The 26,698-nt window shown below is 36.2% G+C and overlaps 2 protein-coding genes across 2 annotated transcripts in view; both read left to right on the plus strand.

Moving 5' to 3' along the window:
- FTCD (formimidoyltransferase cyclodeaminase) overlaps nucleotides 1-505 on the plus strand; it is a 96,309-nt gene extending 95,804 nt beyond the window's left edge. The window contains exon 14 of the mRNA XM_053698897.1: nucleotides 370-505. Within this exon, the coding sequence (XP_053554872.1) occupies nucleotides 370-453 (84 nt within the window). The 3' untranslated portion in view covers nucleotides 454-505. The remainder of the gene's footprint in view (nucleotides 1-369) is intronic.
- Nucleotides 506-740: 235 nt separating this feature from the next.
- Nucleotides 741-26,386, plus strand: LOC128645701 (annexin A7). The gene is made up of 4 exons (XM_053698898.1): nucleotides 741-861; nucleotides 11,586-11,614; nucleotides 12,371-12,753; nucleotides 26,101-26,386. The coding sequence occupies exons 2-4, from the start codon at nucleotides 11,596-11,598 to the stop codon at nucleotides 26,131-26,133; spliced, it is 435 nt and encodes a 144-aa protein (XP_053554873.1). The 5' UTR covers nucleotides 741-861; nucleotides 11,586-11,595; the 3' UTR covers nucleotides 26,134-26,386.
- Nucleotides 26,387-26,698: the final 312 nt, after the last annotated feature.

Raw genomic sequence — 26,698 nt, forward strand, 5'->3', positions numbered from 1 at the left:
AGGGGCAAATATCTATCAGCTTTGTAATATTTAAATAGTAGAATGTCCCCTTGTAATTCATTCACATCCAGTTAATGTTTTTATAGAATGAATATTAACATTCAGTTGTATGTAACATTTGATTACCATGTTTGAATGTTGATTTCCATAAACTCCCATTTATACTATATGGAATCAACAGTCAAATGTTAATATTTGAATATTACATTTGACAGAGGGAAAGTTGCTTTTAATTTGCATTTTTAAGAAATATACCAAAACATTTGCCCATCCCTAGTAAGGTTGTGACAGAGGCTTGGGGAGAGTTTTTATAAAAAGTCAAAAACTGCCATGAGGTTTCCACTTCAGTATATTTGTTTCTCCGCATAGACTCAAGAGCACGTTTCTTGCCTGTTGGATGAAGCCAAGAGAAGTGCAGAGGCCGTGCTGCAAGTGTGTGAGGGACGAAAGTGACTGTGTCAAATCTGTCAACAAGATGTCAATAATAAAAATATTGCTGCACTCATTCTGTGTTTGGTTTTTTTGTGTTATTAATTATAGTGATGTGCATTTTATTGGTATCACTGCTGGTATCACACTGAAGCATGAACTGAGCTACTACAGGACAATGATAAAGCTGTATGCACCAGTCATATGACCCACAGTGATTAATTCCTGGTCTAGGGAGTGGTGATAATGTAGTTTAAAAGACTAATGACGTGTATTGTGTGAAAACCCTCAGCAGCCTGTCCCCTCCCTGGGTTACCTGTTCTACTCTGTGCCACTCCCTGATATACCTGCTAGTCTGCTTTGTGTCATATAAAAGCAAATGACCTTCTGCTAAAGCGTTCACTAGATTTTGGTTTCTGGCATCAGTCTGAGGTATGTATTATCTTATTACTTTTAAAGCCACTTAAGGTCTGTGCTTAAGAGGTTGTTTGTTTTTATGCATAATTACATAATCTGAAAGTAAAATATCATCCCCTTTCAAATAATGAGCGTGTGTGTGTTTCTGTGTGTGAGAGAGAAAATTTCTAGACAGAGTATTTTACATACTATAGTTTATAACCTGAGAGAAATCTCTATACTGTGTATTTTTGTAGAATTGCATGTACAGGCAATATAAACCATTTAGAATATCTGTATATTGCAATGGTTTGTTGTACAAAATGCATATAAACTGCGTATGTGAATGACTTTTCAGTATGTATGATATAGCATGTTCTACGTGAGCAGTATAGAATCTGATTTATGATACATTGCCTGGGACCTTTTAATCTGTATATTGCAGTATAAAGTGGTAACACACACACATATATTATATATATATATATATATTAGGATGCCTATATGTATTATGCACAATAAGTGCATGGGCTATATGTAATATCTGTATACAGGTGGCCCTCGGTTTACAACGGTTCAATTTGCACCGTTTCAGAATAACAACCTTTTTTTCAGTCATGTGACTGCTATTGAAAAGCATCGAGAAGCAGTGCCTTGAAGCCAGTAGGTGGAGCTGTCCACTTGTGTTGCAGCAACTATATGCAAGCCAAGCAAGCTGAAATCAATCAGTTTAACAAGACCTGAGCTATCGAGCAGTTTTAAAAGGAACAAGATCTTCCTGTCTATAAATCAGTCCAGACTGGAATGCATAGAAAGAACTGTTTGCAGAAAAATGCAAGTAGAGTCTGTGTTGTGTGATTATTTTATTAGGTTTATAATGCTGTTTAGCAAATGGTTTTTGCTCATTTAACTTAGTTCAATTATATAGTCTGTGATGTGTGATTATTTTATTAAGTTTATAATGCTGGTTAGCATGTAAAGTCTTCATTTCAAAGCTTTAAAAATAATGTATTAGGTGTTACTTATGACAATTTTGAGAGGGGCCTGGAACTTAACTCCCTCACTTCCCATTGACTTACATCATGAACAAGGTTTCAATTTACAACGGTTTCGATTTACAACCATTTCTTCTGGAGCCTAACCCCGGCGTAAACTGAGGGCTACCTGTATTATAGTATACACAGTATGTGAGCAGTATAGTTCTTATGCATTCCGTGCTCAGCTTGCAAGCCACTCCTTAGTTTGGTTCATTGGTGTACCAGTGTCCGCTAGTTGTGAAACAGGAAGTGCTGCATTCTCCTGTCAAGCAAATGTACACACCTTCTTTAGTTTTCTATAGATTATATATGCACCTATACATATCTATTCTATTAGTCACTACCTCAGCAGCATCATATCTTGTCCAGCATCTCTTCATATAGCAACAATAGTGCACTAAACAGTGCTGTGTAATTCATAAAAGCAAATTCTGTTATGGCTACTAATGTTCCCCTAGTGACTTCCCTGATTCTTACTTGCTCATGTCTTGGATTGTCATAGATTATATCTATTTGGGGATTTGTGTAGTGTCTGCCTTCTGACGTTGGCATACACAGAAACCTACATATTTTTAAATGCTGCAGCTACCCCCTCCAAGCTTAGGGTTGCTATCTCAATCCATATTTTCCTGGACAGCTATGAATTACAAATGCCACAAGGAGGAATATTAGTATAGTGGTTTCTAGCAAAATTGATGCCCTGAAGAGCGATTTGTGTGTAATTAATACTTGAACAAGACAATATGCTTGTTTGCAACCCTGTCCAGGCTATAGCACCGTACAGATTAATATCTGGGACTACAATCCTCACAAACCTCTGCCAAGTCACCACTAAGCAGTTTGCTTCTGCTGACAATGCTTGAAACGTATACAAACAAGGGACTTTAAACCTTTTATATCTTTGTAACCACTGCTTTTAAAATGTGCACAATTCTAAATATGTAACACACAATTTTAAAGTGCTTGTTCGACATGTGCATTTGGCTATTTCAAGTCGATCTGAATACGGATGATGGCGGCTACTACCAGCCACATTTGCCAATTTTTGGAGCCAGATTTATTCTTTTGAAAGTGTAACACATTAAGATTTAGATTTGCACAGATTACTTGCGGCTGCCATCTTCAGCATTCAGATCAGCCCGATATAGCTGAATACACGTCTTTCTAAGGAGCCATAAACAATGTGGAATTTGATAGTTTCATTAAATTATTGAGTTTAATAGGGTGATCCAGCTTGAAATTTTTGGCATAGGTCTTTGAAACATTCGAAAAAAAAACACCAGATAAATTTGTATTTAAAATGAAATATTAACATTTTTGGCAATGACAGACCACTGGGATATCGTGTATAATTACTTTTTCATAAAAAAATAAATTATAATTCGAAGGAATATTTGTAAGATGTTAAAGGGGGATTGAATGGTCTGTAGTGTGCACACCGTTCTTTTCTTAATTAAAAATCATTGTATGGTAAAATCAGTGTAATTTTTAAAAATTACTTTAAAAATAAAACCTGAATTTTTCATGAAAAAAATGTGTTCATTAGGGACTATATAATATGGATAAAACTATTTAATAAGGTTATCTATAGAACATGACTAAGTTACTTTTCCAGTAAATATTAGATGAATTGACACGCTCCTACCTGCATATACCACCTTTAGGAATGTGTCTGCACTATGTTTTACCAACCAAGAACTCATTATGACCACTGTAGCTAAAACTCAACTACTTTTTTTTTTTCCCATCCAAATGGAATACTTAAGACGTTATTATCTGCATGTATTATATACGTCACAGGTAGTCTATATAACCCTTTATAGAAAGGATTTCTATTTGCCATTACTTAACCATCTCTGGATGCTTTGCTGCCTGCGCTTTTTGAATCTATAATTTACTTTTAACCCATAACTTGCCATTCAAGAAAGAACTATAATACAAGTATTTACTTATTCTTTTGTGACTGGGAAGTTCTTATATGGCGAATGGGAGCAAGCACCAGCAATATGTAACATTTAAGAAGCACTGGTAAGGATTGCCAGAGGGTCAGTTATTAAGCCTGCTTTTAGTGGGTAAGTTTCACACCTCTATTCAGCACAGTAACTGAGTGCCAATGGAAGAATACAGTGGAGGTTTAGGCACAAAGTGGTGACAAGTGAAGGATCATCCCAGCAATCCAGGAGCTTGAGAAGACCAGACAGAAAGGGAAGAGGAAACAGTAGGTTTTGACACCTTACTCAAGGAAAGTAAGAAAAAGGTGGCACACTCAGTCTGAGCTGTGTCTAGAAAGGTGCACGCTCCTGGTGACATAGTAAAGTTTATATTTGGTATGTAAGTGTTGTAACAGGTTATTGCTCATATAAAATCTGCCAGCTGTTTAAATCTTGCTGTAAAATAATTAAGTGATAAAAGGAGACAGCAGATGGGTATTTACATCAGCTCTATGCATTATGGGGACACTTTCCAAAGGGTTGTTGTCGTCATGTATTTTGCAGGAATGTAATAATGGTGATAAAAGAAACTGTGGGGGGGGGGGGAAAAGTAACTTTCATATGCAGTCCTGTAAAAAATGCTAACATAGTAGATAAGGTTGAAAAAAGACTGAAGTCCATCGAGTTCAACCTATACAAATCTAAAATACTTTCAAAAAGCTCCAGTTAAAGGGACAGTCGAGGCCAAAATAAACTTTCATGATTCAGATAGAGCATGTAATTTTAAACAATTTACTTTTATCACCAATTTTGCTTTGTTCTCTTGGTATTATTAGTTGAAAGCTTAACCTAGGAGGTTCAAATGCTAATTTCTTAGACCTTGAAGCCCTCCTCTTTCAGATTGCATTTTAACAGTTTTTCACCACTAGAGGGTATTAGTTCACATATTTCATATAGATAACACTATGCTCGTGCACGTGAAGTAATCTGGGAGCAGGCACTGATTGGCTAGACTGCAAGTCTGTCAAAAGAACTGAATAAAGGGGCAGTTTGCCGAGGCTTAGATACAAGATAATCACAGAGGTTAAAAGTATATTATTATAACTGTGTTGGTTATGCAAAACTGGGAAATGGGTAATAAAGGGATTATCTATCTTTTAAAACAATAACAATTCTGGTGTAGACTGTCCCTTTAAGCTTAAATAACCCCATTGAAATGTGACCCATTTAATACTAGCAATCATATCCATGAATTTGGTTTATATACAGAAATTTATCCAGACTATTTTTAAATGTATCTATGGTATTGGCATTCACTACCTCCTTTGGTAATGAGTTCCACAATTTTATTGCTCTTACAGTGAAAAAACGTTTCCTTTCCTCCAACCTTAAATTATGACCTCTTGTCAGAAACAGTTTTCTTGGAATAAACCGCGCTTCTGCCATCTCTGTATATGGGCCTTGAATATATTTATATAAAGTAATCATGTCACCTCTCAAGCGCCTTTTTTCTAAAGAAAACAGACCCAGTTTGGCTAGCCTCTCCTCATAGGTTAATTTCTCCAATCCCCTTATTAGCTTTGTGGCCCTTCTCTTAACTTTTTCTAGTTCTGCAATATCTTTTTTAGCAATCGGTCCCCAGAAGTGCACTCCAAACTCAAGGTGAGGTTTTACCAGGGCTTTATATAATGACAGAATTATGCTTTCCTCCCTTGAATCAATGCCTCTTTTAATACATGCTAGTATCTTATTAGCCTTTGAAGCCGCTGCCCTGCATTGTGCACCCATCTTTAGCTTGTTATCTATTACTACTCCCAAATCCCTTTCCTCCTGTGTTTGGCTAAGTCTTGTCCCATTTAAAAAATACGTAGCCTGCTTATTTTTACTTCCAAAATGTAGAACCTTGCATTTTTCCGTATTAAATCTCATTTTCCATTCACTTGCCCATAGTTCTAATTTTAGCAAATCCCTTTGTAAAGAGAGTTCGTCCTGCTCTGACCTAATGACCTTACTTAACTTAGTATCATCTGCAAAAATAGAGATGTCGCTATTTAATCCTTACTCCAAGTCATTTATAAAAATATTAAAAAAAAACAGGGACCAGTACTGATCCCTGGGGGACGCCACTGATTACCTTTTTCCAATCTAAGTATGATCCATTCACTACTACTCGTTGCTCCCTTTCTTTTATCCAGTTATTTATCCATGAGCTAACATTTTCAGCTATTCACAGTCCCTTAATTTTGTGCATTAATCTCTCATGTGGCACTGTATCAAATGCCTTTGCAAAATCTAAGTATATCACATCAACTGATTCCCTTTTATCTATATTTTTACTTACTTCCTCGTAGAATCTAATTAGATTAGTTTGACATGATCTATTTCTCCTAAAGCCATGCTGATTAGAACTCATAATCTTGTTTACACGAATATGCTCACAGTATATACAAAAATAATAATATATATTTCTTTGTAACATGCCAACAAATATTAATTTTCTATGTTACAAATCTTGTATCTAGCAAATTATGAACAGATTTGCATTGAAAATATATTCCTGGTATTAAGGGAATGCAAGACACATTTTAATAAACTGATTTACAAACTTAAAGAAACACTCAGGTCAAATTAAATTTTCATGATTCAGATAGAGCATGTTATTTTAAAACAACTTTCCAATTTACTTCCATTAAAAAAAAATGTGCACAGTCTTTTTATAATTACACTTTTTGAGTCAACAGCTCCTACTGAGCATGTGAAAGAATTCACATTTCACATATGCATTTGTGATTGGCTGATTGCTATCACATGGTACAGGGGGAGTGGAAATATACATAACTTTGAAATTTGTTAGAAGAAAATCTACTACTCATTTGAAATTCAGAGTTAAATGCTATTGTATTGTCTTGTTATCTTGCATTTGTTGATTATGCAAATATACTGTGTTTACTGTTTCTTTCACTAGACAGGGTTTAGGATGACACATAATAGCAGATTATGGTCTATAATAGATAACACGATTTAAAGGAAGAAAAACATATACATGTAATGCTGTAAAGGGGTGCATGTATCCCATCACTGGGTAAGGGAGAAAGCCTTTTCTTTAAAGGGACATGAAACCCAAATTTGTTCTTTAATTTTTGAGATAAAAAATGCAATTTTATTTTTTTTCCAATTTACTTATTTTATCAAATTTGTATTTTTCTCACGTTATTCTTTGTTGAAGAGATATCTGGATAAATGTGTGCACATTTCTGCAGCTCTACATGACAGGAAATAGTGTTGCCATCTAGTGCTCTTGCTAATGTATAACATTGTTGCAAAGTGGCTGCCACTTAGTACCGCAGACACGTGCACACTTCTGAACTTACCTTCCTGTTTTCAACAAAGGATAACAAGAAAATGAAGAACATTTGATAATAGAAGTAAATTGGAAAGTTGTTTAAAATTGTATGTTCTATCTGAGTCATGAAGGCCTGAGGACAGGTTTGAAAACCAATGATCTAAGGAAAGAGAATTAAGCAAATATGATAATATAAGTAAATTGGAAATAGTTGATAATTGTATGCTCTGTTACAATCATGGAATAAAGCATAATAGACAGTTTTATTATGCAGCATAGGAATTTCCCTTCCTCAGAAACAATACACAGTATTTTTTCTACATGTGCTTGTGAGGTTTGGAATTTTAATGAAGAAAGCACTTGCTTAAATCAGGAAATGCCTTGCTGTTTGTACTTTTAAATGAGAACATTAATTCCTGACAATTACATGAAATCCCTTAATCCCTGTTTTACAGTATGAATACTGTACTTGAGCCATGGTATGTGGATACAATAGATACAATACAATAAATTCCAGCCCCAACGATGGAAGAAATTAAACACTGATCTCTGGTAACTGTGAAAACATTCATGAAAATGCTCTTAAAGGGATAGAAAGGTTAAAATTGAAATGTGCATTGGTGCATTTCAATTGTAAATAGGATTCTTGCATTATACATCCATTAGAAAAAAAATGTTTCAAGCTAAAGTTATAATTGTTTTTCAGCTGCATATACACATAAACAAACATATTATACAAGAGTTATACAAACACCATCAGGCGTGTGCACACACACTCACATATATACACAAACATATATACATAGTCACATACACACACACACAGAGTTATACAAACACCATCAGGCGTGCGCGCACACACACACACATACACACACACACATATACATAGTCACAGACACATACACACACACACACACACATATACATAGTCACAGACACATACACACACACACAGAGTTATACAAACACCATCAGGCGTGCGCACACACACACATACACACACACACACATATATATACATATTCACAGACACACACACACATACATAGTCACAGACACATACACACACACACAGAGTTATACAAACACCATCAGGCTTGCGCACACACACTCACATATATACACATACATATATACATAGTCACATATACACACACACACACAGAGTTATACAAACACCATCAGGCGTGCGCGCACACACACACACACATATACATAGTCACATACACACACACACAGAGTTATACAAACACCATCAGGCGTGCACACACACACACATACACACACATACACACACACACACACACATACATAGTCACAGACACATACACACACACAGAGTTATACAAACACCATCAGGCGTGCACACACACACTCACATATATACACATACATATATACATAGTCACAGACACATACACACACAGTTATACAAACACCATCAGGCATGCAAACACACTCACATATACACACATACACACACACACACACATATACATAGTCACATACACACACACACAGAGTTATACAAACACCATCAGGCTTGCGCACACACACTCACATATATACACATACATATATACATAGTCACAGACACATACAAACACACACAGTTATGCAAACACCATCAGGCGTGCGCACACTCACATATATACACATACACACACAGTTATACAAACACCATCAGGCGTGCGCACACACACTCACATATATACACATACATAGTCACAGACACATACACACACAGTTATACAAACACCATCAGGCGTGCGCACACTCACATATATACACATACACACACACACAGACACATACACACACACACACACAGTTATACAAACACCATCAGGCGTGCGCACACTCACATATATACACATACACACACAGTTATACAAACACCATCAGGCGTGCGCACACACACTCACATATATACACATACATATATACATAGTCACAGACACATACACACACACACACACACACAGTTATACAAACACCATCAGGCGTGCGCACACTCACATATATACACATACATACATACACACACACACAGTTATACAAACACCATCAGGCATGCGCACACACACTCACATATATACACATACACACACAGTTATACAAACACCATCAGGCATGCGCACACACACTCACATATATACACATACATATATACATAGTCACAGACACATACACACACAGTTATACAAACACCATCAGGCATGCAAACACACTCACATATACACACATACACACACACACACACATATACATAGTCACATACACACACACACAGAGTTATACAAACACCATCAGGCTTGCGCACACACACTCACATATATACACATACATATATACATAGTCACAGACACATACACACACACACAGTTATACAAACACCATCAGGCGTGCGCATACACACTCACATATATACACATACATTGACACATACATCTATATATTGCTGCAATACATATAAAAAAAGACAGATTTTTTTAAACAATACTTCCCTAAACAGAATACTGCGTGCTGAAAGCCAACAGAACTGAAGGCAATAGCCAGCTAAATAATTTAAAGGTTCAGAGTTGCCTCTAAACTGTAAGCACAATGTGCACTCTCTTATTACACCACCTAGAATATAAGCTCCTTGGACAAAATCTCCAATTATATACATCTTCAATCTGCTGCCCTAGGCAATTGCCTTGTTTGACTAGGCCAAAATATGCCCCTGGATACGTGCAGCATTAGTCACACACCACCTCAGACTGGCTTGTATAACACAACTTATGTCATAGGCACAGTGAGTTTGAATACTGGTGTGCAGGCACTTACAGCATATGTCTGTATGCCACTGAAAAACAATAATGGCATTTAATAGAAGCATTTTTGATAATGTAATCATATTGCAAAAATGCTTCTATTTAAAATAGAAGGGCCACAAAACTAATAAGGGGAATGGAGAATTTAGACTATGAGGAGAAGTTAGCCAAACTGGGTCTGTTTTCTCTAGAAAAAAAAAAGGCACTTGACAGGTGACATGATTACTTTATATAATTATATTCAAGGCCCATATACAGAGATGGCAGAAGCTCAGTTTATTCCAAGAAAATTGTTTATGACAAGTGGTCACAATTTAAGGTTGGAGGAAAGGAGAGTTAATCTCCTGAAACTTAATTGTTTTTTCACTGTAAAAGCAATCAAATTGTGGAACTCATTATCTGAGGAGGTAGTAAATGCCAATACCTTAGATACATTTAAAAATGGTATAGATACATTTCTGGTTAGAAACAAGTTAATCCCATTAAAAAGGTGACCCATTTAACACAAGCAATCATATTCCTTAAAGGGGCAGTATACACTCATTTTCATATAACTGCATGTAATAGACACTACTATAAAGAATAAGATGCACAGATACTGATATAAAAATCCAGTATAAAACTGTTTAAAAACGTACTTAGAAGCTTTCAGTTTAGCTCTGTTGCAAAGGCAGCTGGAAAGCCCACTGCAAGTGGGAAATAAGACCCTCCCCCCTCCCCCTTCTTTTGCATATGAAAAGACCCTTTACACAAACAGGAGCAAGCTGGAGAAGGTAGCTGACAGTATTCAAATTAAACTTTGGGGTTTGGTTAGGAGTCTGAAAATCAGAGCAATGTTATTTAAAAATAAGCAAAATTATAAATTAAAAAAACAACTTTATGGGCTTTATAAATAGATCATCTACAAAACATTTATGCAAAGAAAAAATGAGTGGATAATGGCCCTTTAATTCTAAGATCAACTGAAGCTTTTTTTGTAAGTATATTAAGATTTGTGTAGGTTGAACTCGATAGGCTTTTGTCATTTTTCAACCTCATCTACTATGTTACTATGAAATTGAAAAGCACACATACATATTTCAATTTTGACCTTTCTATCCCTTTAAATAGCTGAAGCAACTACTAAAACTACTAAAATTTACTATGTTTACAGTTAAAACATTCCACTAAGAAGTAAATATGTTGTGTTATATGTAAATACAATGTAGCAATGTAAGATTTTTGTTTAGCTATAATGTCTTGTGTCACTAAACAACTTATGTATCCTCAACACATTTTGCTTCTAAATAAGCTAAAGTCATCAGGGATACCACAACACAGTCTTACAGTAAATTCTATGTCATGTGCCAGCCTCACTGCTATACTGCGTTCAAGAGCTCATTTTGTCCTTTCTTCTTGGAATCAAAGAACATAGAAAGTTTCTGTGTAGGTGTTGCTATACTTGATAAAAAAAAACCCACTACCTTATCATAATATGAGCAAACAAATATTCAGCTTTTATTTTGATGGACTTTTTAGTTGAAATTTGTTCTTGTTATGTACTTGATGAAGATATTGTTTAAAAGGAAACATACTACTAATGTGCTGATGCAATAAAATAATGATTTTTTTTTTGCTTTCTATTTTCAAGATTCTTCATCATGTGGAATCCAAACCAAGGTGAGACCCTTCTACTTTGCCTCAAATTTGAACTAAGTGTGAACCTACTGTGTAAGATTTAATGTAGCAAATATGTTTATCAAACACATTGGCTATCATTTCACATACTTTTATCACAGAGTAGACCTACACCAGACCCACATGTTCATTAAGGACATATACACTATATTTATAATACAACTTAGTCATGTTCTATTTTTATCCATACAACACTTCCCTCTTACCTTACATTTCTGATGCCCAATGCATTTCAAGTTTATTATCCTTGCTTTGCTTTATAAACAGAAAATTAAATGATTAGGCTTTACGCTCTATGTACAAATTTCTTGTAAATTAAGGGCTTTTATCCATCCCATTCTGCTCCTATTTATCCTGTTAAGACCACACACTGGCCTAGACTCATTAAGAATTGAAATATCTTTACTGAGACTTCTTCAATAGCCATGCTTTGTAATAGTGCTTATTAACCAGGATGTGCAGAGCTTCTTAAATCACCCACTTAGTTTAACATAACTCCAGAGATTTGTTCAACTGGAGAATCTGAAACGATGTGCACTCTCATGCATGAAGAACTGTTCTTCATATTATACTTAAAGCTGTAACTGTAGAAACTTGAAGGTTTATCATTAACTGCCTAAGGAACATTTATTAATGCAAAATGTCAACCCCTCCAATCAGCTAATAATTGACATTTATCTCTGCTCCATGTCCCTCACTGAGGCTCCCTGTGTTTCTCATGGCCATGCTTTGTTTCAGGAACCCCCTATGGGCAACCCGCTTATCCAGCCCCAGGTTGTCCCCCTCCCTCAGGCACCTACCCTGGGCAGTTTCCCCCTGGCACGCAACCATACCCAGGTTATCCAGGCTCTACTCAACCACCTCATACCGGATACCCAGGGGGATACCCAGGGGGATATCCAGGGGGATACCCTGCTCCCTGCCCTCCAGGACCCCATGGACAACATGGTCACCATGGTCAACATGGACACCATGGTCAACATGGACATGGAGCTCCCCCAGGCTACCCTCAGTACCCTGCTGGATATCCACCTGGCTGTGTTCCCCCAGGAGGACATCATGGAAAGCTCAAGAAGAATAAACATGGGCATAAACACGGGCATGGACATGGACATGGAAAGGTGAGAATAAACTACTATTACCCTCTTCCCAGATTTCCTCATTCATTTTTCTTTCCCATCCTTCTCAACTCTTTTTCCAAGTCTCATGACTCTCATTAACAATAAAGAATCTTCTCTTTAAATATTTCTTTACTGTGTCCTACATGTGTAAATTCTTGTATATTTGCTTGCATTCCTTTCTTTTTTTTTTTTTTTTTAAAGACTTTATTTATTCTCACTCAAAGATCACATACAATAATCATCAAATAAGGAGGTCAACAAAAAAATGACAGGAAAAAAGAAACAAAAACATAGCTTCGATACATATCTTGCAAAAATAACATGAAACATATTTATCTATATGTTGAGATATTTTCTAATTAATAAAACAAACAAAACAAACCAAAAAACAAACAAACCACAATATATATAAATAAAAAAAAAGAAAAAAAAGAAAAGAAAAGGAAATGTTCCTCTTTTCCCTCAGGAGCCCCCCCACCTACCATCCCCTAACCCACCTCTCTGAAATTTGAAACCCACATCGGTGGAAATTTGTTCAATACTACCAGATCCGCAAAGCATTTGGAACTAAGAAATGGATTAAGAATATTTTTTTTGTATAGCAAGCGGATAGGACTTAATTATTGGTAACCACGTGTAAATAAATTTTGCTATTTTTTTTTCGGAGGCTAATCTTTTATAGAAGGACTCAAATATTATATGTGCTTGAATCTCTTTAAGAAATGCCCCCATAGAGGGCGCTACAGAGGCCAACCAATTTTTAATAATAAGGAATCTTGCTGTCAATATAGAAATTTTAACCACTTACTGGAAATGCACTGCCATGTCATTAGGTAACTCTAAAAATAGTATCTGCTCTGGAGATATTTGCCATAGTTCTTTAAATATCTGAGTAAGCCAGTACTGAATTTTTTGCCATAACTGAAATATTTTAGGACAAAGCCAGAAGATATGTAATATATCCGCATTAGGATACCGGCAGCGGTTACAAACAAAAAACTGGTTAGGAAAAAAACGTGACATCTTGAAAGGAGTCAGATAATAATTATTAACAAGTTTAAAATGTGATTCTTTCCAGTTTGTAGGGATAACACATTTATCCAAAGAATCAAAACTATGCTTAATGGTGTCCTCCTCGAACCCAGGAAATATCTTTATCCAACTATTACGTAGGTTCTCTAACACTGGCAAACTTTGTTTAGCCAGCAAGAGATCATATAATAAAGAGATAGATGTATTACCATTTCTAAATTTATTAATACAGATGTTAAGGTCTACCCATTTACCCATTGCATCTACAGAAGAACTCTGTTTGTAATAAAAATGAGACAGCTGAAGATATGCAAAGTCATTATTCCTATCCAAGCCAAATTGATTAAAGAGTCTCTTGAGGAAGCATTTCCATATTTTCAGAAAGCGCTTGAATCACATAAATAAGCCCCTTCTCTTCCCATAATCTAAACATTTTATATTGACTCCCTGGTATGAAGTCTGGATTCCCAACTATGGGTAGAAATTTTGAAAAATGTGGTTCAATTTGCATAATATTACAAAACTTTTGCCAAGCTATAATAATATTTTTATTGTAATCATTGATCTAACCTTGGATGTAAGAAACTTTAAGGTACAATGTAACATAGCTTTTAAAGCAAAAGGTTGTATAAGAAAACTTTCTAGATCAATAGTTGCAAAATTATTAGAGTCCGTAATCCAATCTAACGTTATCTTGGCTAAAGTAGCCAGATTATAGAATCGGAGATTGGGAAGTGCTAAGCCTGCTGCATTACGCTTCTGCATTAGTTTATTTAAAGAAATACAAGGTTTTTTTCTCTCCCCAGATAAACCTAGATACAGATCTTTGAAAGCACTGTATATCTCCATTAGTAAGCAACAAAGGTAGATTCTGTAATGGATATAGAATACTAGATTTAATTAAATTGATTCGGGCTGAGATAGAGGAAAAGAGGCCCAGAGCACAAGATCTTTCTTTGCCTTCTCTAGAATTGGACGGACATTTAAATTATACCATTTTTGTGGATTTTTATGTAACATAATGCCTAGATATCTAAAGGATTCTACTATTTTAAAAGGATGAGATTGATAACTTGCCCTTAATTTATTTACCCACATAAGTTCACTTTTCTCAAAATTTATTTTATAGCCTGAGATAGAGCTAAATTCAGCTAACATATATTGAATCGGAATAGTCTGTGAGGTATTCTCGCAAACTAATAGAAGATCATCCGCATACAGTAATATTTTCATAGTATGGGAACCAAAGGAAACCCCCGATAGATTATCCCTCAACCATATTGTAAGCGGTTCAAGTGCCATATTAAATAGGAGAGGGGATAATGGGCATCCCTGCCTGCTACCCCTTTCAAGTGTTAATTTCGGTGACTGAGTACCATTAATTATTAAATACGATATCGGAGAGTTGTATAAATAAATTGATCCTTTAAGCCAAATTTTTCCAGAGCCTGAAATAAATAACGCCAGATAATCGAATCAAACGCTTATTCTGCGTCAAGCGTGAGCAGCGCAAGATCGGTGGTCCTCTTGATTAATTTACTCTTTTCCAAATTCCAGAAATAATCTAATAGTAATGTAACTTTACGAATATTTTTTAATGAATTTCTGGCAGTCATAAATCCCGTCTGATTGGGATGTATAATATGTTCTAGCCCCTTAGCTAATCTAGTCGCAATAATAGAAGTTAGAATCTTATAATCACTATTAAGTACCAATATCGGTCTATAAGAGGCCGGATTTTCCGCATCTTTATTTTTCTTCAAAATTAAAGAAATATTAGCCGCCGCGAAATATTTAGACATAGGATAATTAGAGCAAAAATAATCATTATATAGTTTTTCCAGCGAAGTTTTTATTTCATCTGCTAAAATTTTATAATATTCTGCGGGTAAAGAGTCCGGGCCCGCAGCTTTGTTCTTTTTCATTTTCTCTATTGCTTTAAGAGTTTCTTCGCCTGATATCGGTGCATTTAAAATTTTAAGATATTCAGCCGAGATTGTAGGCAATTTTATCTTTGTCCAGAATTTTTCTAGATTATCCATATTGATATCAACCTTATTATAAATTTTCTTATAAAATGCATGAAAAGCTTGACTTATGTTTTCCGTATCTAGATGTCTATTTACTTCTGTTTTAATTGCGGATATAAAGTTCCGGCTCTTTCTATTCTTAACTAACCTAGCTAGATGCTTAGCTGAACAGCCAAATGAACCTTTAATTTGAATATTAAGTTTTACCTCTTCCCGATATGATTTCTGCTTTAACATAATATCCCGATCTTTTCTGACTGAACAATATATTTCCCAATTTTCTTTGGATCTCTCATTACAAAATTTTCTGTATGCATTCCTTATCCTATTAGCAGTTTGGATTTCACTTGCCCTATTTTTTTTGTTCCAGGCGTATAAGTACGCCTTGATTTCCCCTCTTAGCACGGCTTTAGAAGCCTCCCAAAAAGTCTCAATTTTATTAAAACTAGCAATATTAAAGGAGACATAATCTTTCCATTTTTGCTTCAGCCAAAGAATAAATCTAGGATTATTCACCCAGAAACGTGGAAAGACAAAATTTTGAGTGCCATTTTTTGATTTTGTTAGGGCCGGAAATGTTAAAGAAATAATTGCATGATCAGATATTTCTATATCATTTATCCGCGGAATTACATTCATAAGGGAAAGTGATTCTGAGACAAATAAAATATCAATCCGGGAAAAGGTTTTATGGGACTTTGATTCACATGAATAAACCTTAGCATCTGGATTATTAATCCTCCAAATATCGAACATCTTAAGTTTGGAGAGAAAGGATTTAAGGGTTTTTGCACTTCTATTATAATCATACAGCTTTTTCTTTGATAGTCTATCAAGCTCCGGGAAAGGAGAAATGTTAAAATCACCTCCAATTATAAGATTCTGTCCCTTAAAGGGATATAATTTTGCTTTTAATTTTTCCCAAAATAATGGGCTATGTATATTAGGACCATAGACATTACATAATACACCATTAATTAAAACCTAAGCAATAATGTATCTAGCTTCCACATCCAGTTCTGTATTAATAATTTTAAAATCTAAATCTTTATGAAATAAGATTGCTACTCCGGCCTTTCTATTTCTAACAGGTGTAGCTATTAAATCTCCCACCCATCTCATCTTGAGTTTGGGTAATTCTACTTCAGAGAGATGTAGTTCTTGCAGGAATACAACATCCAGTTTATATTTGGCTAAACATTTAATTATAAGTTTATGCTTCCTTGGAGAAGATACTCCACCAACATTCCATGACAGCAAGTTCACATTTTTACTTTGATTAAAAGTCATCTTATCTCCTATATTTTATCTAGCGGTTTTACTTGTCAATATCGAACAAATACATCATGGAGAGGGGTTAGAGGGGAGGCAAGGGGTAGAGAGATAAGGAGGAAAGAAGAGGGGAGAAAAAAAAAAAAACCCATAAAAATCTCAGCATTGTCTAAACAACGTGGGTACCGCCATAAAGGCCAATTAAGAAGGAATACACAAAACCTATCCTTATCAATATACAGTGTCTGGTTTAGACAAATTATACTCAACACTTGTAATAGTAAGCAAAACTTTACCTCTAATAAAACATACATAAAATATATTTAAGTATATGGACATCTCACAACAGGTAATTAAAGGGACAGTTCACCCAAAAACTTTCTCCCCTTTAAATTATTCCCAATGATCCTTTTTACCTGCTAGAGTGTATTAAATTGGTTGCAAGTAGCTCCTTTACTCATATTTCAGCATTTGAAATAGCTGATTTAGCTTGTGGTTTCCCAACCTATACTGAAAGTTTTGATACTGGCGTATACGCTATTGACAAGCCTAAGTAAACACAGCCAGCAGAAGAGATTACATCCTCAGTGGGGGCATGATAGTTAAGTAATAAAATGATAATTTTCCATTGTTCTCTCTATGTATTGAGCTTTGGTGTTCCAGACAAATATAAGATAAGGAAGCAAGTCTGTGTACATGAAAGTGATAACATAATGAGATCTGATATTACCTGAAGCTCAATCCATTGTAATAGGCTGTGGTTTCAAAGCACAAAACCAGCTACTTCAGATACACAAATAAACCCGAAAATGAAATTTCTCAAATATTTTATACTCTGCAGTTGGTATAACAAGTCATTGAAAATACATTTATGGAAAAACAATTTTACAGTGTACTGTCCCTTTAATATGTATCATATCTATCACATCTATTTATTCATAGATGAGATATATTCTTGTACCTCTGTAACGTTATTAAAGGTGAACCTATTTTCTTTATCCTCTAGAACAATCTTAGCAGGGTATATAAGTCGAGCTTTTAAGCCCTTGTTAATGAGTTGTGTACAGTAGGGTGCCATGAGCTTTCTTTTAGCGGAGGTTTCAGTCGAGAAATCCTGAAACAATAATACTTTCTTATTACCTATCAAGAGTACATCCATTTTCTTATAGAGTCTCATAAGCTCAATCTTATCCTGACATTTAAGGAATTTAAAAATACACATTCTATCTCTGTCAGACCCATTAATCTTATTTTTGGACCGATTCTATGAGCTCTTTCAACTGCTAGGGGGATGTGCTGGGGAGGAAACCCTAAAGCTGAAGGCAATATGTTAGAGGTAAAATTCAACAAATCCTCATACTCAGATGATTCAGGTAGCCCTACAATTCTAATATTATTACGCCTGGAACGATCCTCTAGGTCCTGGTTTCTCAACAGCCGGGCCGTGGCCCAGTACCGGGCCATGATAGCCCTGCTGGTGGGCCCGACCTGTCATGCCCCCACTGCACACTCTTACCCCACTGCATACCAGGGGCAGACTGAGACCAATCAATGCCCCAGGAAAACTGTCTCATACTGACCCAAATGTATTCAATGTTATGCAAATAAACATGGTAGTCTCCCTGCCCTGCCCCCAACATGCCCCTCAACCTCCAGAGCCAGGACCCCCAACATTAAGGGCCAAAGAAAGGGCCTCCAACCTTCAGAGCCAGACCCCACACGCCATGGCCCTTACAGCGACAGACCCCCGGCAGGACCCCCCCCACACTCCAGGGCCCCCACTAAACCCACACTTAACTGTTTAGTTACTGATAGGGCAACTGAAAACTCCAGCTTAAAGGGACACTGAACCCAATTTATTTTCTTTTGTGATTCAGATAGAGCATGAAATTTTAAGCAACATTCTAATTTACTCCTATTATCAAATGTTCTTCATTCTCTTGTCATCTTTATTTAAAAATCAAGAATGTAAGTTTAAATTCCGGCCCATGTTTGGTGAACAACCTGGGTTGTTCTTGCTGATTGGAGGATAAATTCATCCACCAATAAACAAGTGCTGTCCAGGATCCTATACCAAAAAATAGCTTAGATGCCTTCTTTTTCAAATAAAGATAGCAAGAGAACAAAGAACAATTGATAATAGGAGTAAATTTGAAAGTTGCTTAAAATTGCCTGTTCTATCTGAATCACAAAAGAAAAAAAATTGGGTTCAGTGTCCCTTTAAGGAACGCACCAGGATCCGTGGAGATGCCATTTGTGGGCCCCCCTACTTGCTGGTCCCTCGGCCCAGGTCCTATTTGCCTGGCTGATCAGCCCGCTTCTGCTGCTTAATATATATATATATATAACTACCGGGCCCTGGACAGGTTCAGCTCAAATTGACCGGACCTTGAGGTCACTTTGGTTGAGAACCACTGCTCTAGGTCGTCCAGGCGATTCTGTAAATTACAAATTCTAGATTCATGTTTATGTATTTGGTTATTCTGATTATTAACTAGGTCCTCCAGATCTGAAATTCTGGTCTCCGCCTCCGTTAATCTATTAGCATAGTGTCTTACTTCAGAGGATAGGGAGGATATCTCTAAGGAAATATTAGATAGATCCTGTTTAATTTCTGCAAATTGAGGTGTAAAATATTCTGTAAGTTGAGCCATTAAGGGCTGCATATTTAACGTAGAAATATCCCCCTCAGTAACGGAGTCTAGACTAGTATCTGTGTTCCTGACTTTCCTATCCCTTATTTTTGCAGGCATAGTGAGTAAGGTGTTTTTAGCCTGCGTGATAAATCTATCCATGTGCTAATACTCAACCAAGAAAAAAAACAATAAAATTCAAAATTAAACACAAAAACCAGCACACTACATGCCAAACACGTGTGCAGTCTGATATATAAACAGACCTTAATAGTGTAAGATGAAGCAACACCTGTATAATCCAAAAAAACAATACATCTAATCAAATCAAAAATAATCTCTTTTGTGTATGTGTTTATAGACAAGGAAAAAGAAGATTTTTTTTTTCTCCTTTTTCTTTTTTTCCCCTTTTAAGGTGACTAATATCCCATAAGAACAAATAACATTTAACAAATAGCTCTCTCAAAATTACTACTAAGTAAACATAGAAAAATTAAATTCTATTACATAAATGTGTATAAAAGGAAAAGCGAGGCCACTTTTCCTGTACAGTGAAAAGATCCTAGGGAAGAAAAGCAGAATTTATATCAAGTCCAGATTAATAACTTTCTTACAACTTATCTAACATTTAGAGGATTATATGTACTACATATAAATCTGCTATAGAAGCTTCTTTCCTCCTTTAACTTATCCTCTTCTTTTAGGGCAAAGTTGTCAATCCATAATACTGAAGATCCTGCCCTGAAATTAACTCTTAAGCTATTTCCTTATTTTACCGTCCTCTCAATACCATTCACAGACTAAGATGGCTTTTAATACCTTTAATTAAGAAATAAGAAAACAAGAAAATAGCAGAAGGCAACTGTCCCTTAATAATTTGTTGACAGCATGAATATTTAGGTGCAGCTTAGCGTCCAGAACGCTTTTGTCCAGCTTTTTATGCAGCTAAAGGATATTTTTTTTTTATCCAAAAAATTGGTTTAAGTATCTCCCCATATAGCAAATTTTTAATACTTGCGGCTTCAGGTGTAAGGACAGATCTTGCTGCTGCAATAAAGGCTCTTTAGCAGACGCTGCTTGGTCCACAGCGATATAGCAGGGTGTAAAATTCTCTACCAGGCAGGGCTAGCTGGCTCCACACAAAAGGCCCAGGAGCTTGAATCTTTAATCCTCTACCCGCACGGCACAGCAGACAAATACCGGACACCTCCGTCTATCCTCTGCTTCAGCCTACCAGCGGGGCTTTGAATTCCGGCAACGCTCCTGGCTTCACCTTTGAGGAAACGCTGGTTCATAACCAACAGCACAGCTCCCAAACGGTAGTTTTTTTTTTTCCTCACTGCAACTTCTTTCCTTATGCGGCTCAGCAATCTTTTAGCGGTCAAACCGCTTTCTCTATGGTTTCCAGCACTGCCGGGACCTGTAGTGCCAATGCCCACATCCAGCCCCTAAAAGAGAAGGGCCACGAGGCGGATGGCGGAGGGAGATAACAGCGTGGTAGGAGCGACACTTCCACCACCTCGGAGGAACACAACCAGCGTGTAGATGCTCCACCCTCAACCGGAAGCCTAGTACCATCCTCTCAGCTCCAAGCCAATGAACCTGCTTGCATTCCTTTCTGATGTGGTCTTTTGATTATTGGCCCTAACTCTTCATGCTCCTCTGCATACATTTAATTTGTTTTCTGTATTTCTCTTTGCTATTCACTTCCCTTATTTTGTTTTTCTAAAACACTTTTATTAATTTCTGCATCATTAATGGAGACTGAACTAGGGGATCTCACTTCTACTGGGACATTAAAGGGACATGAAACCCACATATTTTTTCTTTTGTAGTTCAAATAGATCACTTTTATTTTTAAACAACGTTCCAATTTACTTCTATTTTTGGATTTGCTTGGTAACACATAAATGCCTCTTGTTATTAGTTCGCCAGATGTGTTCAACTTCATTAAACAATATCAAAAGAATGAAGCAAATTTTACAATAGAAGTAAGTTGTTTATAATATCAATCTCTATCTGAATCATGAAAGCTAAAAAATGTGGGTTTCAAGTACATTTAAGCTCAATTTCAACAGTTTTGTGAAACTATGCAAATGGAAATATATCCAAAGTCTCTTCTATCAAAGCCAGCACCACTATGCAAGCCCTGACTGCTTGTATTATCTGGTACCGGAATTAATACAAACGTGTCCAGAATAATTCCCAGGAAATTATAGGGCCATAAAACTAAAAATGTCAAAGTCTGGGGAAAAGCAAGTGGGGATACTTGCCTAGATTTGCTAATTTTATATACAATAGTTCTATGGGTTAGAATAATTAAAGGTTGAGTGGACATGATTCCTCACCGGCGGCCGCTAGTATGGGGGTGTCAATCAAAGGTAGCGGAGAAGTTAAAGGGACAGTCAAGTCCAAAAAAAACTTTCGTGATTCAAATAGGGCATGTCATTTTAAACAACTTTCCAATTTACTTTCATCACCAATTTTGCTTTGTTCTCTTGGTATTGTTAGTTGAAAGCTAAACCTAGGAGGTTCATATGCTAATTTCTTAGACCTTGAAGGCCGCCTCTAAGATGAATGTATTTTGACCACTAGAGGGCGTTAGTTCATGTGTTTCATATAGATAACATTTAGCTCATGCATGTGAATTTACCAAGGAGGGAGCACTGATTGGCTAAAATGCAAGTCTGTCAAAATAACTGAAATAAGGGGACAGTCTGCAGATGCTTAGATACAAGGTAATTACAGAGGTAAAACGCATTAGTATAACTGTGTTGGTTATGCAAAACTGGGGAATTGGTAATTAAGGGACTATCTATCTTTTAAAGCAACAAAAATTCTGGTGTTGACTGTCCCTTTAAGGAGCAGTGGTCTTACGACCGGTGCTTCTTAACTTCCGTTACAGGTGAGCCTAAAACAATGGCATAAAAAATAGAATCCACTGCTTAATAAATCTACTCCTATGACTTACTTTTTATGAAATGCAAGATTTAAATATCACGCTTTTATATCCACCATAACTTTTGCATTGCTTTTTCTCTGGAAATAAGTTTCAACAAGCAGCAAATCAAACCTATCTTCTGCTTAAGAGAGTTAATAAGCTACAAACAGATGTCCAGAAGTGTTTTTCTTTTTTTTCCCCTGCATCTATCCCAAGGGGAATTGCTGTGGTTGAACACAGTGCTGGAAGCAAAAAGCATGAGTCAGGGCTGTTTTCTGGGCTGTTTAAAGAAATGTTTTGTATAAGAACCCTAACATATGTATTTTTCATATGTGTCCCTTTTTAAAGCTGCAATATGGTTATCCTATATAATATGCATATCTTACCCAGAGTTCCCTGGTGCATTGGTAACAATATATATATATATATATATAGAGTACTTCTGGGGAAAAGCAAGTGGTTATACTTACCAAGATGGGGTGTGTCATGAGCCTCCAAACCTTTAAAAAATAAATAAAATAAAAAGCTTTAAAAACATTTATTTTATATGCAGATGTTTTGAAATTCAGTGGATAATTTTGATGCATAGTTAAAAAAAAAAAAAAAAATACTAAGTATGGGAAGCTTTGTGTTTCTGCTTTTTATAAACCAGGGTATCGGAAGATAAACCAGTATATTTAATGTTTCCTAGGAGGGCTTCTTAATGCTTAACTAAGGGACGTTTTGATCATTCTATTTGGGCACATTATGGATCAATCTTGCTCTGCCTACCTGGTGCCTGTAGAACTTATTTTTTTCTGTTAAGCTAATTGTTTTAATTACTTTCCTTCTTTGAATGTGTCTCTAAACTTAAAGTGATTGTAAAGTTGAATAATTTAAAGTCAAGTATTTAAAAATACTATTAAAAACATGGGCACTTTATGTCATTAAGCTTTACAATTACTTTTCTTTATTAAAATACTTACCTTTTTGTTACAGTAAACTTACCGCCGATCCTCCGCCCGCATCTCCGTCAGTATTTAGCATATCGATGATGATCTGGCTCCCTCCAATTGTTGTGTGCCTCACGAGCTGGATGCCAAAGGGGGCACACAATGATTGGAGGAAGGCGGATTCGTCATCGATCTGCTCAATACTGAAGGAAATTCGGGCGGAGGATCATCGTGTTTAAAGTAACAAAAAGGTATTTTAAAAAATAAGAGTAATTGTAAAGTTTAATGATTTAAAGTGCCCATGTTTTTAAGATTATTTTTAAATACTGGGCTTTAAATTATTCAACTTTACAATCACTTTAAAGGGCCATTATTGAAACAAATAATGGGCACTTTCATTCATGAAGTATAAGATACTTAAAGGGACACTCAATCAAAATTAAACTTTCATTAATCAGATAGAGCATGCCATTTTAAACAACTTTCCAATTTACTTCAATTAACAAAATGTGCACAGTCTTTTTATATTTAAACTTTTTGAGTCACCAGCTCCTACTGAGCATGTGCAAGAATAAGTGTGTATGCATTTGTGAATGGCTGATAGCTGTCACATGGTACGTGTATGCATTTGTGATTGGCTGATGGCTGTCACATGGTACAGGGGGAGTGGAAAAAGACATAACTTTTAAAATTGTCAGAAAAAAAATCTACTAATACTTTGAAGTTCCGACTAAGTGGTATTGTATTGTCTTGTTATTTTGCATTTGTTGATTATGCAAATCTACTGTGTTGACTGGTCCTTTAATCTAGAAAGATCCTTTATTTGATTCAATTGATCGCCGCTCTTAGCTCCTACAGCAGAGCACGGCTAAAAATTTTTTTGGCTAAGAGGTGTCTTTTCACCTCTTAGCTAATAGCAGTGCGGTAAATCCGGCTCCCATGGGCGCCAAGCCGGATATACCACACAGCTATTGGCTAAGAGGTGAAAACGTCACCTCTTAGTCAATTTTTTTTTAGCCGTGGGCTGCTGTAGGAGCTAAAAACTGTGATCGATTGAATCAAATAAAGGAGCTTTCTACATGAAGTATCTTATACTTAATGAATGAAAGTCCCCTTTATTTGTTTCAATAGTAAATCCTAGTGTTTGTAAAATGCTAGGATTTACTTTCACTTTAAAGGGTCAAAATTAAACTTTCATGATTTAGATAGGGCATGTAATTTTAAACAACTGAATCATTTCCTCGTGACACATAAGCACAAACATAGTCTCACTAGGCAAGAGTTTATGCCTATGAAACACCCCCACGGCACATACAATTTCCATAACGTACAAACTACTTCTTGCAGAAGACCCACATGTTCTCCCATCATACACAAAAGTACACATCATACACAAAAGTGTGGGAAAAAGAATTACAAATTGAGATACCATATAAAGAGTGGCAAACAGCCTTTCAAATCACCAAAACAGCCTCAATATCCACAAAGGTGCAAGTGTCCAGTTACATATTTTTGGCAAGATGGTAACTTATCCCTAGCAGGTTGCAAAGGATATACAAACATGCCTCTAGCAAGTGTTGGAGAGATTGTGGGGGGGTTGGAACACCAACTCACATTTGGTGGGACTGCCCTAAGTTAGACAACTACTGGATGGGAATACTCAGCCACATAGAGGTAAACCACTGCCAAACAGCCCAAAAACACTGCTGTATCTTTCGCTCCCTAAGCCAGCTAACAAAGCAACCAAAGCCCTGCTGCTGATCATGCTGAACAGCGCTAAGATACTAATACCCAAACATTGGAAGCCCCTACAATAGAAGAATGGCAAAAACAGGTAGATACGTTGATTCACCTAGAAAGATAGCACCACATAAAACAGGATACGATAGACACACACAAACTTATGTTAGAGCAGTGGACTAAAAGTAAGCGACGCCCAGAGCAGATTATCCAGGCCAGGGACATAAACACAGGGATTTAGTATATGTCTAGCGCTTTTTACCAGGGTGAGAGGCCCATTTCATTTCTATGTATTAACTCATAGCTGTTCTGAGAACCATGTATGATATCTGTGTTATCTTTTTCATTGTTTCCATTACCAATGTATATAATATTGTATGAGCCAAAATGACTGCTCGGCAGATGCCATATGGCACCACGCTGGGACGCTCATAATGGACACTCTACAACTGATATATAAAGCTTGTAAAATGCCGAGTATCGGCAAAACATTGTATCCTGCATAGCAAATTGTTTTGCATACTGTATAACCTAATAATGTTTTCAATAAGAATATTATTAAATAGTAAATTAGAAAGCCTCTTAAAATTGCTCGCTCTATCTGAATTATAAATGTTTAATTTTGACTTTAGCGTTCCTTTAATTTACTGCATTTAAGAGAATAATTTCTGTTTTATGGTCTCTTCGTATGCTTCTCTTTGTTGTTAATCATTTATCTATATTCTTTTTCACAACTCTGATTTTTTTTCCTCTCTTTATTTTTACAGCATGGAAGCTCTAGCAGTTCAGACTCAGACTAAGCGCCACCAGCAAAGTACTGCATTTTACCCCACCTCTCTATTCTGCAGATAATAATTGCACAGTAACACAAACATGCCTTTTAATAATGTTTATAATGTTGCTGTTACCTGTATTGATTAAATAGTCTCATTGTTTTACTAAACTTTTATATTCCCAACTTGTCATTTTTGTGTGGATCAACCAAGTATATGGCCAACTACAGAATATGTAATGTAATCTCTATGATGAGTGAATAAAGAACCCATATATTTATACCATGTGTTTCATTTTACATGAAAATAACACCAACTGGCCCAAGGAAATAATGGTGTTACATGGGCCACTGTATGATTACTAACCTCGCCTACATGTATAAACCCATTACCTTGTCATTACTTGTTCATGTCAGAGTGTGTAACACTATTCCCTGTATCCAAACAGACTCATCCTTTGTGCGTGTAACCCGGCCCCTGTATAATTACCAGCCTCACTGTGTGTAACGCGGCCCTGTATAATTACCAGCCTCACTGTGTGTAACCTGGCCACTGTATCATTACCAGCCTCACTGTGTGTAACCCGGCCCCT

This window comes from Bombina bombina, chromosome 1, assembly GCF_027579735.1.
Source record: "Bombina bombina isolate aBomBom1 chromosome 1, aBomBom1.pri, whole genome shotgun sequence".
Classification (NCBI taxonomy): domain Eukaryota; kingdom Metazoa; phylum Chordata; class Amphibia; order Anura; family Bombinatoridae; genus Bombina; species Bombina bombina.

Excerpts from the sequence above, each read along its gene's own strand:
- LOC128645701 (XM_053698898.1), top strand. Across the intron at positions 12,754-26,100 it reads ATGGACATGGACATGGAAAG|CATGGAAGCTCTAGCAGTTC; the intron begins GTGAGAATAAAC and ends TTATTTTTACAG.